Here is a 16,119-nt window from a genome sequence, read left to right on the forward strand (position 1 = left end):
TAACTAAGATTATTAGATGCTTTACAAGTAGATTAAATCATGCTAACAAGTTTACTTAACTAATGCTAACAAATGGAATCTTATTGTAAAATGTTACTATTTATATATTTATTATAAATACCATGGTACCTTTTAAGGATGAAGTTAGATTGAGTGTTGTGTTAGCGAATTTCACACGTAAAATCCAGTCATTTCAAAATAAATACACATGATCATGAGTTTTTTGTGAGGATGAAAGATTTTCACTCACAGATTTTGCATTGGGTTCAAGCTGGTCACAAACATTTGCCATGATGACCAGCAGAAAGTTGCTTGATTTGAAAGTGACTTGTTTCTTTCATCGAGAAATTGGAAATATTTGCTCACGAAATGACACCTAAATTTTGCTAATGTTGAGCATACCTTTCATCTTTTCAATATTCTTGTACTGTTAAATACATGGGTATTGAGCAGAAATCAGTTTTGTCCTCTGGATATTTGTGGAAATATGCATTTTTGTACAATTGTATGTTTGGCCTACATAACAGTATAACACATTGAACGAACCGTACTTCCATCACCCACAGCCCTGAATTAGTTTGCAACAGATAGTTGACCAGCTAGTTGAAAAAGTCTTTGAGACTTGTTCAACTATAGGCTGTAAACTCGTGAATATCTCTCATTAATTAATGCATGCAAACGCTATTGTAAACAAACAATTATATTCTAAGTGAAGACTTAGAAGTTTGAATGGAAATTCTCATTTTAGGAGGAGAAAAAAAGCGAACTTTAGATCCCCATTAAGAAAACAAAAGTGAGTGGTTGTGATCAGTCCTTTAAGTGCAAATGGATTGTAATTGCTCATTTGCATATGCATAATTGCAGTCCATTTATTAAACGAGACCCGAAATGTCCTCCACCACTCTTTCAAATGAAAGGCTAGAAGCACAAGAGTGTGCAATAATGGTCTGGCATGAAAAATTTATGGAGGAATACAGTACCCCGGCGCCTGCTAAGTGTTGTTGAGGGTGTTTTGTAACATGGAGAGAGGGAGACAGTGTATCCTAATTTGATTTTTTTGAGATGTTTTAAAGTTTGTACTGGTGGCTATTTTTTTAGGTGAAGTCCTTCATAAATCCTCTTCCAAGCCTCTTCATAAATGCCAAGTTCTGTCATGAAACTCTAGATGGCGCAGGCTGCAAACTGATGATAGGAGCCATGTGTAATGTATGGCAACTGATACTCCATTCCATACACAGTATGCTTAAACTACTTGACACGAGAAACGGCTGATTGGCTCCTGTACCTAACAAACACCCTAGAGCCATAGCCGAAGCCTAAGAGGACATACAAGTGATTTGAAACATCGACCAAGTTGTATATACACATTATTTGAATTAAATTAATTGCACAGCTTCTGTCAACATTTAAATGGCTAGGCCAACCAACGTAACCAGAGCTGCCAACTAAAGCAATTTCGCACACGCTTTCAAAAACTTGACCGCTCTAGAAACCTCTCCTCTCTCTCTCTCTCTCCCCGGGCTTATCCAAGCTTCTTAGGTAATGTTACATTTTAGCATCAGCTTGGTAGATTTGGTAGATAACACTAAAACGGATCGGATTGTGGGTAAGTTATTACTATCAAACGCAGCTACTTTGTGCACGTTTAGAACAGCCTTCGATACTTTCTATGTTATAACTTCCCGAAAAAAAATACGCAAAACATATAAAAAACAAACTTCTAGCGAAATACTAACAGCATCTTACTACCAATCCAAAAGAAATGTTGCAAGTTCGGAGTCGAAGCTCATTCTTTCAAGTCCATCAGTTGTCTCCAGCGATGGATCAGTGCCGATGTTTACTCTGTTTCGGCTCCTTTTCTTATCGGATTTGATTTGTGATTCCGAGCGGCGGTTGACATAGTACGCCCACAAGCCGTGGCTAGTTATTCTGTGTAGGTTGGCTGGTGGTTATGTTGCCATATCGCCTCAGCAATTATCTACCGTGGCAAGTAATGCAATGCAATTAAGGTAATATCTCTGCAGCCAACACATTTTTTTAGCAGCATTTCTTCTCATTCTTTTGATGCGTGTAGGTCATTTTTTGGATATTTTTACCTCAATTTTTACCACATGGCACCTTTAATGCAAACTGCACAGCCTTAACTACTTGCAGATCTGGTTGGCTCATGTTTCAACACTAAATATTTAAATGGCATTAACATTGTCAAATCCACCTTCCCAGCTCCAGAATTAGCTGTTAAACTCATCTGCAGCAGCAGTATGTCTTAACCCTTATCGGCATAGTCTCCAGTTCTGCCAGCATTTTCCAGAACTGCAACCCACCTGGCAATCTCCCGCCAACACTAAATAAATGCTTAATGCTGAAGTGTTGTGATATGCATGAAGACTGATTACAATAATCTCCTAGGTAAAGAATCCTAAAAAATGCTTAATGCTGAAGTGTTGTGATATGCATGAAGACTGATTTCTATAGGCTTTTATTGACAGATAAGTTGAGAGTGACTCTTGGACCAGCACCAAATCCTCTTGTACCACTCTTTCAAGAATTTATCTTCAGGAATTTTGGGAGATCATTTTTAGTCCATCTCCAATCCTGAAAATCTGTTTTGTCTAGATGGACTAAAAATGACCTTCCAAAATTCACTGCCAGATGACTAAAGATAAATTAATATTAATATCTATAGTATTGATCAGTCAAAATAATTTATTTTGGTTAATAGTTAAACGGTCAGTATGAGTATGCCTAGTCTGAGGACCAGCGGGTTGTCAGGTAGCTTTCATTTATTTTTTCCCCAAGTAATTTGCCAGCATCTCGTCCATATGCAAATATTTTCCCCATCTAATATCATTCATTGAGCTGCTCCTCTACCTGCTCCTGAAAACCGATGGGAAAGTTGGGTTATATGGTGTCTCACTTTTGAACCATGGCAGCCTCTTTCAAATGTATCACTTTATCCCCTTCATCGCCTCCATTTTTGTTGAAAGGTGTCTCACGAAAGAACGAAATAAAGGAGGAGCCGTAAAAATCATACCTAAACTGATAATGAGGTCGGAGGATGAATGAATAATTCTCTCATATCTTTTTCTTCTCACTATCTCCTTACAGTGTGACAGCGAGAGTGACATCGATGACAAGGTAAGACTTCTTTTCATGAGTGTTTGTGTGTGCGTGTCTGTTTACCTAACCCACCGTGGAGTGAGTAAGAGTGATTTTGGAGTTGATAGTATGAAAGCCTGTCGCCTGTCTGCATGCGTGTTTGTGTATGTGTGTAGATGACAGAAAATGGCTGCCAGTCTTGTGATTGTTGTTTATTTGCATATTACAGGGATACAAAAGCAAGCGTAGTGTGATAGAGAGAAAGTACAGTTATTTCAGAAGTGTTTTAAGCTTTCTGTGAGGTGTCATTGTGATTGGCGTGTACTTTGAAGTTGTTTGAACTTGACTTGATGTTTGTGCTAGTTAATTCTAGGCAGGAAGTACTATTGTGAACTTCACTTAACTCTTTCCCTGCCATTGACGAGTTATCTCGTCATTTAGAAGACAACGATTCCCCGCCAAAGACGAGTTTTTATGGCTTTTCATGTTTTCACTGTTATACACTCGGGGGCGCTATTACACATCTCCTGAGTGAGTACAAAACTCCAGAACAAAAAACACACGTGAACAGGATGGAGAAACTAGCGACCTCTTATGTAAACAGATGCATATGATAAATAATGCGATCATCATTAGCAATAGACAGCATATAAATGAAAACTGTATAATGTTATGGAGTAAAATGATGATCCAGGAAGTGGTATATGGCTGTGCATGCTTTGGAGGTGTTGATGAAAGCGATTAACTGGATTTATGCTTTGATAATCGTACTGAATATTATCCAGAGGTAGTTTTTGATAAAAATGTGATTTTCTCACCTTTTTGCAAAAAATTCTACCTTTTTTTGAAACCTTCCTATATTCAAGTGTTGATAAAAAAAGAATGCTTTAAGATAGAATAAAACAGATTTTTTTGTTTAAAAGTAGAAGCTTTGATCTTTATTTTGGTGTATTGCATATTTAAATATTCATACAGCAAAATATACTGGAGGCCAACCAATTTTAGTGAAAATCATCAAAATCGCTGGCGGTGGCTGGCAACTTTTTTTTTAAAAAGTGAGCAAGTGAGTAAGTGTAAGTGACGTGAAATACAGCCAAGTATGGTGACCCATACTTGGAATTTGTGCTCTGCAACCGATCCAAAGTGCACACACACAGCAGTTAACACACACACACACACACCCGGAGCAGTGGGCAGACATTCCCACCAGCCTTTCTTCAGCTAATTCTTTTTCCCCCTTTTTTTTTTGGCAATAGTGTAGTATTTTATTAGCATTTTCCATGTTTTCCTTGTCTTGTTTCTTGAAAGATGCATTTTTTTTTTTTACATTCTAACAACTAGCCTATTATGGAGACGTAATGCGAGGCTAGTTGCAGAATCATTGATTTAACCAGTTAGAAATGAACTACCAGGTATATATTTGAATGACAGTTTGAAAATGTTGTCTCTGCTTTATAATTTGATATGTTATCTTGACAGTGGATGTTAAATTGCAGAACCGGTCTTATCTGAATTTGCAGGTTCTCTTGTTTAATATGATGTATGTAACATCCACACAAGCTTTTCACAGGCTACTCATAAGGTGTTCGATTTGCATATTCTTTGCAAAATAAACAACAGCTACAGCCGTATAGTCATGGATAGATAGGCCTCAGATTATACCATTATGTCTAATTTGTTATTCAAATTCGCTCTGGTCATGAATGCTTTTGAGATTTGGTTAGCGGTTTGTAGGTTGCCAGATCTTTTCCGATGGAATGTTTTTCCCGGCACCTTTAGCGCTTGTTTATCTTTTAATATTGATAACCCTAATATGTCTGTCACCCATATAAACAGCATGTAGCTCCAGTGGAAGTGTAACACGTGTTAATTCCCCTGCAGTTAAGCTATTACTCCCTGCTAAATGAATGTGATAGCATAACTAATCTCCTGTAAGCCAAGCTCCCAGTTCAGTGGAAAACGTCTCCGGCGCACTATATAAATAATACATTGATAGCGAGCAGCAATTTGCATTAACCGCAGCTCACACTAGTCAATAGGCTTTTATCTCTCTCCTCATTGAGGCAGATGGTAAGAGAAAAACTCTTTGGATTTGACACGATGAAGAGAGGGACTTTTAGAGGCTGCTATTCTTTTAACACTAGTAGGCTTCAGAGAAAAGAGAAATGGGGTATTCCACACTTATTTTAGGGCCCTTTACTGCCTTTGTTTCTCTGTGGGTCGTTCTCTCAATCAGCTTGCGTTCTTGAAATTCTAGATGATGTGGATGTATTTTGTTGGTCACAAGATATATTTGTAAAAAATGAAACCATCTCAGATCTAGGGCAAAGAGATGTAGGTGGAAAATAGGCTTTTGTGGCATGCAGTTAGAGCCAAGTTTCAAATTACGTTTAAAATATTTATTAAAAAATATATTTGTTAAAACTGAAAGCAGCTATTTTATTTAAAATTAAGGTAAGATGAAAAGCACACTAAAATATTAAATGTTAAAAGAAAATACTGACTTCATCATTCATAACATATAAAAAGTACTCTAATTCTGCCGATGTTAAATGCAGAAACAGACTTTTTTGTGCATCAGTGAGAACATGTGGAAGCAATTGCAAATCTCTCAGAGTCAGAGAGTGTTTGTGTTCCTTCGGAAGAATGCATCAGGTTGGGATTACTTCTGGAGATAATAGTTGTAGATGAGAGCTACAGTAGTTTGAGGGCACTGAGAAAATGAATCATGGTTGTTGTGGTGTTTGTGTCCAGGTGCGCAGGTGAACACCTCATAGGTGTTTTTCTATACACTTATCCGTCTTAAACAGCGAGCGTAAGCAAGATAACATGTTTACCCCATCAAAAATCACTCTTACATAATTGCTTTGCATAAAGAAAAGAATAAACACTGTTATTTGTTATTATATACATTTAAATCTAATCTAAAGCATGAATCTTTCCCTTCTTTTGAATAGTAACAGGTGTCTTCCCTTGAACAATAGCTCCTTTGAGAAGTTGCAGGAAGAATGGGAACATCCTCTCTCATGGTGTTTTTATACATTACTACATTATAAAACAGCCCGCAGGTGCACTGGAGGGGTGTAATCAGTTGGGCTGATTTGAATAAAATTGCTTCATGTGTAGATCGAGTCCACTTATTAACAAAGACATCACGACTTGTTCAAAGAAAACAGCTCATGCGGTGTATGACAGATGATACCACCTGAGGGTTAGAGCCATCCCTGAAATTACATACACAGTTGTGGCCAAAGGTTTTGGAACTAGCTGGAGATAGTTGATGCATTTTATATTTTGTATTCGTATAGAGTATTGTATGATTTTTGTTTTGATTTTTCTGCCTTTTTTGGAATGATTTTTTCCTCTCCTGAAATGGCTGAAAGCTGGTTTTGTGTGTGTTTCCAACATAAATTATTTCCTTGAAAGGTTTCTGTAAAGAAAGATTGAACGTTGATAAAGAACACATGTGATGTGGTTCACTTTATTTTTGTGCACCAGTATTTCTCAATATTTTTAGCAGACTTCTAGCATGAATTAGTATTACTATAGTGTTTTAACCCTCTGGGGTCAGTGAATGCACCAGTGTTATGGGGATGTGCACGTGCTCGTGAGCTATTTTACTTCACTTTCCAGCAGATTCGTCAGATGTGAGCTATGAAGCTGCAAAGAAAATACGCTTGGTACATTCTTAATGTTCTTAATAAATGTTAATACAACTACACTGCAGTTTCCTCAATATCTGTGCTAATGCATTTGACACAGTTTTAGTGTAATTTTAACATGATGGTAACAGGGTTCACAAACCACACCCATGTTTTCTTGAAACGTTGACTTTAATAGAAAATGACAATTATACTTATACATATGTTGTTGTACTCTGTCATAGGGAGAAATGTCAGTAGTACACATAAGTGGTATGTTTAGATTTATTTTTTTAGATTTAACCACAAGATTTAGATTTAACTGAACATAAATTGGTAGTGTTAAAGTTCAATGTGTGGGTATCTTCTGCTCCTATATTTAGTTTTTCTTTTCTTCTTTTTAAATAAACCAGTGATATAGCGAACGAATTTAAGAGCCAGTGTTAACATTGCCTACCAGATGCCAGCTGAGTGAGGGAGGTTATGATTTTTTTTTTTAAATAAATGTGCAGGGGATTGTCTGACTCCATTGTACAGTGTTTTTTTACACCTCAGTGGATTTCTGCCACTAACACAGAAATCCCCATAACACAGGGGAAGTCGTGGCCTAATGGTTAGAGAGTTTGACTCCTAACCCTAAGGTTGTGGGTTCCAGTCTCGGGCCGGCAATACCACGACTGAGGGGCCCTTGAGCAAGGCACCAAACCCCCAACTGCTCCCCAGGTGCCTGAGCATAAATGGCTGCCCACTGCTCCGGGTGTGTGTTCACGGTGTGTGTGTGTTCACTGCTGTGTGGGTGCACTTTTGATGGGTTAAATGCAGAGCACGTATTCTGAGTATGGGTTACCATACGTGACTGTATGTTACGTCACTCACTTTTTTTTTCTTTTCTTTTCATTTTGCAAAATTGTTTTGAACCAAATGTTCAGCAAATCTATCAAATAATGTGTATTGTTTCTACAGCTGGATTTAAAAAAATAATACATAGTCTTGGGTGATAAACAGTTGATTGGAGTCTGTATACCTGACAACAATGCACTGACATGCAAATATCTGATAGAAGAGTACTCTAACTTTACATTTAGAAACATACTTAATTAGAGTCAAGCACCATTTTCACATTTTTCATTTAATGCTTTTGTTTTTGCATACTGGGACTGGTTGAAAAATAATTTATTACAAAACTAATGTTTGCACGGTTATAGGTTTCTTGCAGTGTTCATTTTGGCAGGCATTTTTGATTTAGTCTTAGTCTTTCTCTTGAGACGAAATCTAAATGCTTTCATAGTTTTAGTTTTTTTAGTCGGCGAAAAGTCATTTTAGTCAACTTTTAGTCATTACTTTTAGTCAATTTTTGGCCAAACTAGTTTTTTATTTTGGTCTAGTTTTTAGTAGTCTTTTAAACGAAAATAATCATTAATACTTCTTTTTAGTCAACTTTAGTCATTGCTTTTTTAGTCATTACTTTAATTTAAATTAAACCAAACTGTAGGTTTTACTTACCAAACATTTATTTAATATCTTTTGTGGTTGAATCGACAACGGAATTTAAATTTGACTGTCCCGGAAAAAATACGGGACGTCTGGTTACCACTTATCCCTACCCCTGTCGGGAGATACTCTGAGGATAAATTTTGGTTGTCAGAGCATGAGCTGGTTCGCGTTCCGCCTATCCCGCCTTCTCTATCAGCCTATCCATCTCGCGGGACTGCAGCTGGTTACTACACCCCTTCGACTATGTTTCAAACGCCCCCTATCCATCCGATCGACTATGCGAATGACCCATTCGCAATCCGCACATTTTGGTCGACAATAGCCTATAGGATGCATTTTGAATGTCCGGTAGTCCTCAAATAACATTATAGTCCAGTCTCGTCTAGTTAACGAAGACGCGGCATAAATTTCGTCATAATTTCGTCATCACATATTGTTTTTAGCTCATCAACGTCTCATCTTAGTCACAGAAAAAATGTTTGTTAACGAATATTTTTCATTGTCGTCTTCATTAATGAAATTAACACTGGTTTCTTGAAATAAATAAAAGTAAGTAAAAACAAAAGCATTAAATAAACAAAAGAAAACTCTTTACATGCATGCAGGATAACAGTATGTTCCAGATGTGGAAGGTCTGTCTACACAGTCCCATTAGTACCATTTTCCACAGTCCATACGTTCAATCTAAAGTGCTTAGAGCATAAAAAAGCTACATAATGCCATAATACAAGAGAACAGCTACTCCAGCTTTCTTACTGTATGTATTTCTCACCCATTGGTCAGATTCACTTTTGCATGTTTTCTGCTCTCCACAAGATGCATAGGTCTGAAAGGTCATATTTTGACAATGTGGATATGAGTATATTGGTCATGAGTATGCGATAAAATACTCAGTTATGAATAAAATGCTAGTGGTTCACAAGCCAGTGAAACTGTATAAGAGACTTTTATGTTTACCAGTTTTTTCTAACAATGTAAAAAGATAAAGTTATCCTTTTAGTGCAAAATCTAAAATTTTATACTTTTAGTCTACAATAGAATGTTGAGAACTAACAGATGAACAGAATAAATTATTGCTCATGCATACTTCTATAACAAAATTTCCGGTAACAGTTTACAATGAGGTTCATTAGTGAACTAAGAATGAACAATATTCTACAGCATTTATAATCTTAGTTGAGCTTGTTGACATTAATGTATTGTGAATTAACAATGAACGACTGTATTTTCATTAATTAATATTAACAAAGATTCATTAATATTGTAATAAATCTATTGTTCATAGTCAATACATTAACTAACATTAACTAATGGAACCTTATTGTAAAGTGTTACCAGATTTCCATTACAAATAAATGCTGTTCTTTTGACCTTTCTATTCATTAAAGAATTGTGCAAAAATATTAAGCAGCACAACTATTTTGAACATTGACAATAATGTTTCTGGAGTAATGCCCATATGCCATATTTAAATTATTTTAATATTTCACAATATTATTGTTTTTACTGTATTATTTATGAAGTAAATTGAGCCTTGGTAAGCATGAGAGACAACTTTCAGTATAAATAAAAAAAAATCAAACCGTTGAATGATTGTTTCACACATTGCATTTGTTATGAATCAAATGCTTCTGGTTCAAGTTAATGATTAAAAAGAAGCAACTTAAAAAAAAAAATTGTTTACCAGTTAAACATTATATGCAAAAAAGATACATAGATTGTGGGTCGAAAAGTCATGTATGAATCTGGATCGGCACTGGAATCAAAACATGATCCATTCAGTCCGGTTGTTGCATTGTGACAGACTTCCACAGTTGCATGACTCAGGGACAGAGCTGTCAGGTATAATTCTATCTCACCTGACAGGTGAACACTGAAAACTGTCTATTTTGTTGGGCAGCTTAAAGAGATTTGGGTTATTTCATTCCTCTTGTATATCTGTCCGCTACATCAGTGTGACAGCATGTCACATAACACACCCAGCCATTTCAGCCACTTCAGGTAAACACAGGCGTTTTCCCCTTTAACTGAAGGGCTTTATAGCTGACGAGCAAAGGCTGTCTTTATTGACACCCAAACCCTTCTCCCTCTCTCAATTCCGGCTATTTGTCCTGCCAAATATACTGTTGTTCAGTATGACACTGGAAGCATTAGCGCCACATGCTTGGATTTTATCTTTGTGTTGGCCCCAATTAGATGGGCCAAAGCATTTTAAAACCCACCCCTTTTTATTAACTCAATTCCCCATACAGTCTTACATGGAAACATCATGCCAGCATGCTTTTGGATGTTATGCTTTTCCAGTACATCAAGCTGCTTTATCTCAGATTAAGCATGTGATTCCTAAAGTTATGACCCCTTTAATACTACAGTACAAATGGCAATAGTTCGACTGCTGTTTACTTAACACTCTCAAATGTAGCATGCTAACATACAGTATGTAGCACAACTCATACATTAGCAAAAAAAGCTAACTGACTGACTTTACATGATACAACTTAACCTTAAAATGACTGTTTTATAGAGTTCTGGATTAAGTAGTATCATGTATGACAACATGCTTTTTTTACGTGTCTACATAACACATAGGGTGTGTCTACACCCTTTAATGAAGCTGTACCTACAGTCATTTAGCATCCACCTCACTGGTGAGTAAACTTCAAAAAACCTTACCTCTTCATATTTCACTGCAAATGCAAGAAAATGAAGCCTATTTGTAAAGATGATTTATTATTATTAATATTATTATTATTATTATTATTATTGGAATTATTTTATGACAATTAAACAGCCCAACCCACCGATTTCCATTATAGTAATGCAAAAAAAAAAAAACAATCATGAATTTTAATTTACAAAGTATTAAATGGTAGTAATTTTGTGAGTGTATGCTGATTTAAATACACTTTATTAACTTTATGAAAGGTTTTATCTACTCTTAAAAATTACAGAATTACTGTATAATTATTGGAATTTAGGGAGAAACTCTGCTTAAAGAACGTAATATTATCACCATGCAAAAACTTGATTTGTCCTAAAAAGGCATGTCTTCTGTGTGTAAAATAGATGCATTAAATGTATTTATTTATTTATTTATTAAATGACCCAGACATATTTTTGTGAGATTCATCCATATATGCCCCACATGCTTTTAGAATAGTCTGCACTACTGTATATCTGTGCACCTCTGCTTGTCTCGCTACAGTCTTTCTCCTTGACAAATTGCTTATGTGCCCCTTTTTTAGCAGTTTTCCTCCTTTGCTCCTCTCCGCATCATTTTGACGATCTGAGGGAACTAATGATCTGTAATGTACCTTCTACCCCTAGACCTTTCTTAGCTGTCTTTTCTCTCTCCTCTCGTCCTCCTTTTCTCATATTCAGTCATAAACAGGCCACCCACAGGCTTGCTGACAGGCCTCTAATAGTTTTTTTATGGAGGTGAAGATGGAGCAGCTTAATGTTTCGACACAAGCAATCATCGCTCCTCATCTCTTTAATGAAATTAGATTAAGTGCACCTGGGGAAAGGCTGAGGAGAGGGAGGCCGAACGCTGGTTAGGACGCTAGCTTTCATTTAAAACCAATTTGCCTGCAATATTCCGCCATCAGCCTGGGATTCAGCATGCAGTCGAAACGGAGGGTGAATGAGATCACACTGGCACAGACGGGTTTAATTCTCTTCCCTGCTGGCGGCGTGAAATTATAACTGACACATTCGACACACACTTTAATATGGAGATGCCATTTTTCTTCTGTCCAGCATGGCTTTCATTCTCTAGCTTTCTTCACCTCACATCTTTCCCTCCCTTGTCTACAATTTCTCTCTCTCTGTTTTTCTTACTCTCTTTCTCTTTCTTTTTCTTAATGGCACCGTGATGTTACCTCTCTCAGAACCGCTAAAGCATGGAAGCGGTTTTCTTTCGAATTTATTTATATTACGACTGATTCCAATGTTCTCTTCCTTTATTTGAGAGAATGTATTTTCTATGAATATAAGGAGTTACATCTGGTCCATGTTTTCCTGCGGTTCTGCTTTTACACAGCTTGAGGACGGAAGCAGAGATCTGACCCAATGTGGAATTTGAAGATGTTTCTCATTGATCTTGTTTAGCAAATGTTTTACCATTTTTAAGAAATATTGCATGCATTGCATTTACTTTGACATGAAAATGGGAACATTTAAGGCTTAGAGGAGCAGTTCACTCAAAATTTGAATGACTGTCATTCAGCTTCATGTCATTTCAAACGCTTCCATCCTTCCATTGAATACAAATGGAGATTTTTACAGCTTGTAAAAACGCATAGTGAAATTTTTCAAACAGGGAAAACAAGCCATATCCAGGGGCTCAAAAGCACCAAAAAAACGTCTTAATAGTATCATAAAATTTGTGAAGTGCACTATATTACAAGCCGTATGATAGCTATTTATGAGCAGGCTGAAATTTAAGTTGCTATTGACATGTAATATTCACATTCAGAAGCTCACAAATCTCATTTGTGTTTGTGTACAATTGAAGCATGCCATCTTTAAATGCATTGCAGAAGGTTTGACGTCAATGATGCCATACATAATTGGTTTGTGCTGATTTTCTGAAGTGAATTAACACCTTTTGGTCTGCTCCTTACATATTGGTATTGTATGACTTCAAGACTTGAAATATAACACATGAGCCATATGGCCAACTTTTGTGGTTTCTGTATGGTGTTTGTGTGTGTGTGTGTGTCATATTTGGAGTTTAACATCTGTGGTCACTATGAATTTTTTGGAATAGAGCTAGGCAAACAGTCTTCAAATTTCTCCTTGTGTGTTCCATGGAAAAAGTAGCAGCATACAGGTTTGAACCAGCTTGAAAGTGAGTGAATAATTACTGAATGTTTAACTGCGTTCATGTTTTTGACTCAACTATGAAAGAGTAATATGTCCTGTACGGCTTGACGCCAACCTCATTAAAGCATCACCGTTGAAATTTTGTTTCCACAAATACACATCATAGATGGCTTGCAAGGACACATTTACTTTGACATACACTTGTGAAACAGTGCTTATTATACTGTCTGTTTATTCTGGCACTGGGGAGAAGTTGAGAGAGGCCAAACATAATCACAGTGTGAATTATTGCTGGAGTGGGACAGGTGTTCAAGGTATTGTCTGAAAAAACAATTACAAATCTACAAATAACAAACCGTGGATCATTACTACAAGGGTGTTTTTGTAGGTGGTGCGATTGCTAGTTCTGAACCCAGTTCAATTCTATCCATCTGAAAACTTCTTGACTACATTTCAAAGCAGACTGCAATTTACTGGTACATACTCAAATTCATAAAGCCATGTCAGACCAAATAAACCGAACTCTAACATCAGGCAGAATAGTAAGCAGTGCTAGTGCAATGGTTTCTGGGACACTTGGTTTCTGTTACTGTGTTTCTGTCCTAATTCTAGGTGTCTGTTTTCCTTTTTTGAACAAAACTATAGATCAATGTCAGGTGTTTCCCGCAATCTGAGCATGTTAATGTGTGCTTTTAAAGGTGGATTGTCGTGGCAATCTACCCAGTGCTTTTGCTAGGAACAGTGTGTGAATAACAAGCCAAACCCTATAAACATTTTTCCACATCAGTAATAAAACTAAAATTGAGTCCATATTGGATGCAGATGTTGTCTGCTGAGAAAACATTTGGTGCATATGTTTGTGTGCACATGTGTCAGACTGAAGTATTTCTGACCGTGCATAAACATGATGCTTAAGTGCCTCTTATTCAATAAACATTGGCGGACGCTAACTACTCGCAGCTTGTTGCCAGTGCTTTGTGTTTCCAACTGGAGCTTGAAAACCAAGATTTGTCCCAGCCAGGGCTTGTCTGGAGAAGTTTTACATGAGCTGAGGTTTCACTTCCCTTCCAGGAAATGACACGGACAATCAGAGGCAACTCGCAGAAGGGCTCGCTGTGACTATTAGCCCATGTCATTGATTGTAATGCACCCCATGAGAAATGAGCCTTTCTATGGAAAGTATCAAAGAGTTTTGTAGATATTTCAATTCAATGTAGAGCCATGTGCAGCTTGTGAAATGTTACTTTATGGTCTTGACAAGGGGTGCTTATATGCTCTGATGAAAACATAAGATAGATAGATATGTTATTTTTTTTATATTATGCATAATCTATAGATTTATGGTGAATTCCAGTGCACTCTTAAGTCCCAAGTGTCTACAATTTCAAAACCCAGAATGTGAAGGTATGTTGATGATGTACGCAGAAAGAGGAAACACTCTAGAGAGCGAGCGTTCAGAGATGACGACCAAAACACACAAGCCTGACTGCTTTCAATTATAGTTTGGATACAGCAATTGAGTCCCTCATGAAAATAATAGAGCCCGCTTTGATCCGTTCCACTGAGAGGAAAAGGTTGCGGGCCTTGAAAGATTACAGGAAAACATTATTATTGTATCAAGGAGGCCCACATAAAACTTTATAGAGGCTTTTGAGGCACAGGGGGTAAAGGGAACAAGTCCTAACGATGCTAGTCACTAGCGCTCATTCGCTATATTTTCCTTTTTTAGCAGCTTTTAATGGCATAGTTATAGTCTGGGCTGTTTTATAACTTAAGGCAGCCCGTGTCTCACTCTGCTTTTATTATACTTCAGAGGAGCCCTAACATACTGCAACTTCATTCCTGTAATTTACTTTCATATGCTAACTAGCATGCATGTTTTAGCGCACTTACGCTCAGCGCTAACTCTTATGAGTTCTGACAGGGTTGTTCTGGAGCGAAATCAGCGGCAGACTGGCATTAACCCCACCTCCCTGCTGGCAGCACAGATAGGTTAGATGGGGCCTCGATTAAATTAATTTGACTTCATTAGCACAAACCTGCTACAGTCAGAGCACCCGCGGTGTTGCTGTAGAGGGGCATTGGGAGGCGCCTGGCAGAGGATCGTAGGAAAGCTAACACATGGCCTTGACAGCCGGAATATGCAAGCCCATGGACGGAGGGATGGCTGCCAAATGAGTGTAATGTAGCTTCAGTTCTTCAGTAGCTTTAGGGGAGCTCCATCAACGCCCACCCTCAACCCTGATGCCCCATAAGGCTAAGTCGCAATCCAGTGCTAGCTCTATCGGTTTTTACCTACTGGCAGAAAAATGCCCTGTCATTGCAATAGGCTTTTATTTTTTGTAGTAAACAGTATTTTATTATGTTTTTGTTTTTCTAGTAGGGTGAAATAGACATTTTACATACTAAAGAAAGCTCGATGGATAGGAACATGTAAGGTGCTAAACACAAAAGTAGGCTACTCTATGCAGCACTAGCATTGTTGGTTTGCACCTACTTGCATAAAAATGCCCTGTCATTGCAATATGTCTTTTGTATATTGCATATTGTATAATATTGTATTATTATTATTATTATTATTATTATTTATTTCTATTGCTCATTTTTACACACTAGAGAAATCTGATGGATAGGAGCGTGTAAGACATACTCTACAAATTATTCTCACTACGTAAGCTCATTTTTGTGCTTAGTTATGTTTCTAAATGGGTCACACTGCTGTTCATATCGCAGTGCTACACACTGTATTCTCAAGTAGCAGGTATATGCATTATTATTTTCTATTTTTGTCATTTTTATGTCAACTGCTGTTATAGCAGAGAAAGAAATTGCCTGAATATAACTACACATTTGATTTAAATGCGCAGAAATTTGATCACTACCTTGAGTACTATAGTTAGTTAGCGCCAGACATATTCAAGAGCAAACATTGGCAGTGCATTGGCCAGGCACTCGCCTCTATATACTTGTGTAAAATGTGTTTTGAGGGTGTTGAAAGAAGCATGCTTCAAGAGTGTGAATTGGTTTTCGGGAAAGAACATTCAAACAAAAAAAGTCT

General features: G+C 37.1%; 1 protein-coding gene across 13 annotated transcripts in view; it reads left to right on the forward strand.

Moving 5' to 3' along the window:
* LOC109090335 (autism susceptibility gene 2 protein homolog) overlaps positions 1 to 16,119 on the forward strand; it is a 292,074-nt gene that overhangs the window by 188,278 nt on the left and 87,677 nt on the right. For all 13 annotated transcript variants that reach the window (XM_042753647.1, XM_042753662.1, XM_042753671.1 and 10 more), the window contains one exon: positions 3,109 to 3,138. In XM_042753647.1, the coding sequence (XP_042609581.1) occupies positions 3,109 to 3,138 (30 nt within the window). The remainder of the gene's footprint in view (positions 1 to 3,108; positions 3,139 to 16,119) is intronic.

Source organism: Cyprinus carpio, chromosome A5 (assembly GCF_018340385.1).
Source record: "Cyprinus carpio isolate SPL01 chromosome A5, ASM1834038v1, whole genome shotgun sequence".
NCBI classification, from domain to species: domain Eukaryota; kingdom Metazoa; phylum Chordata; class Actinopteri; order Cypriniformes; family Cyprinidae; genus Cyprinus; species Cyprinus carpio.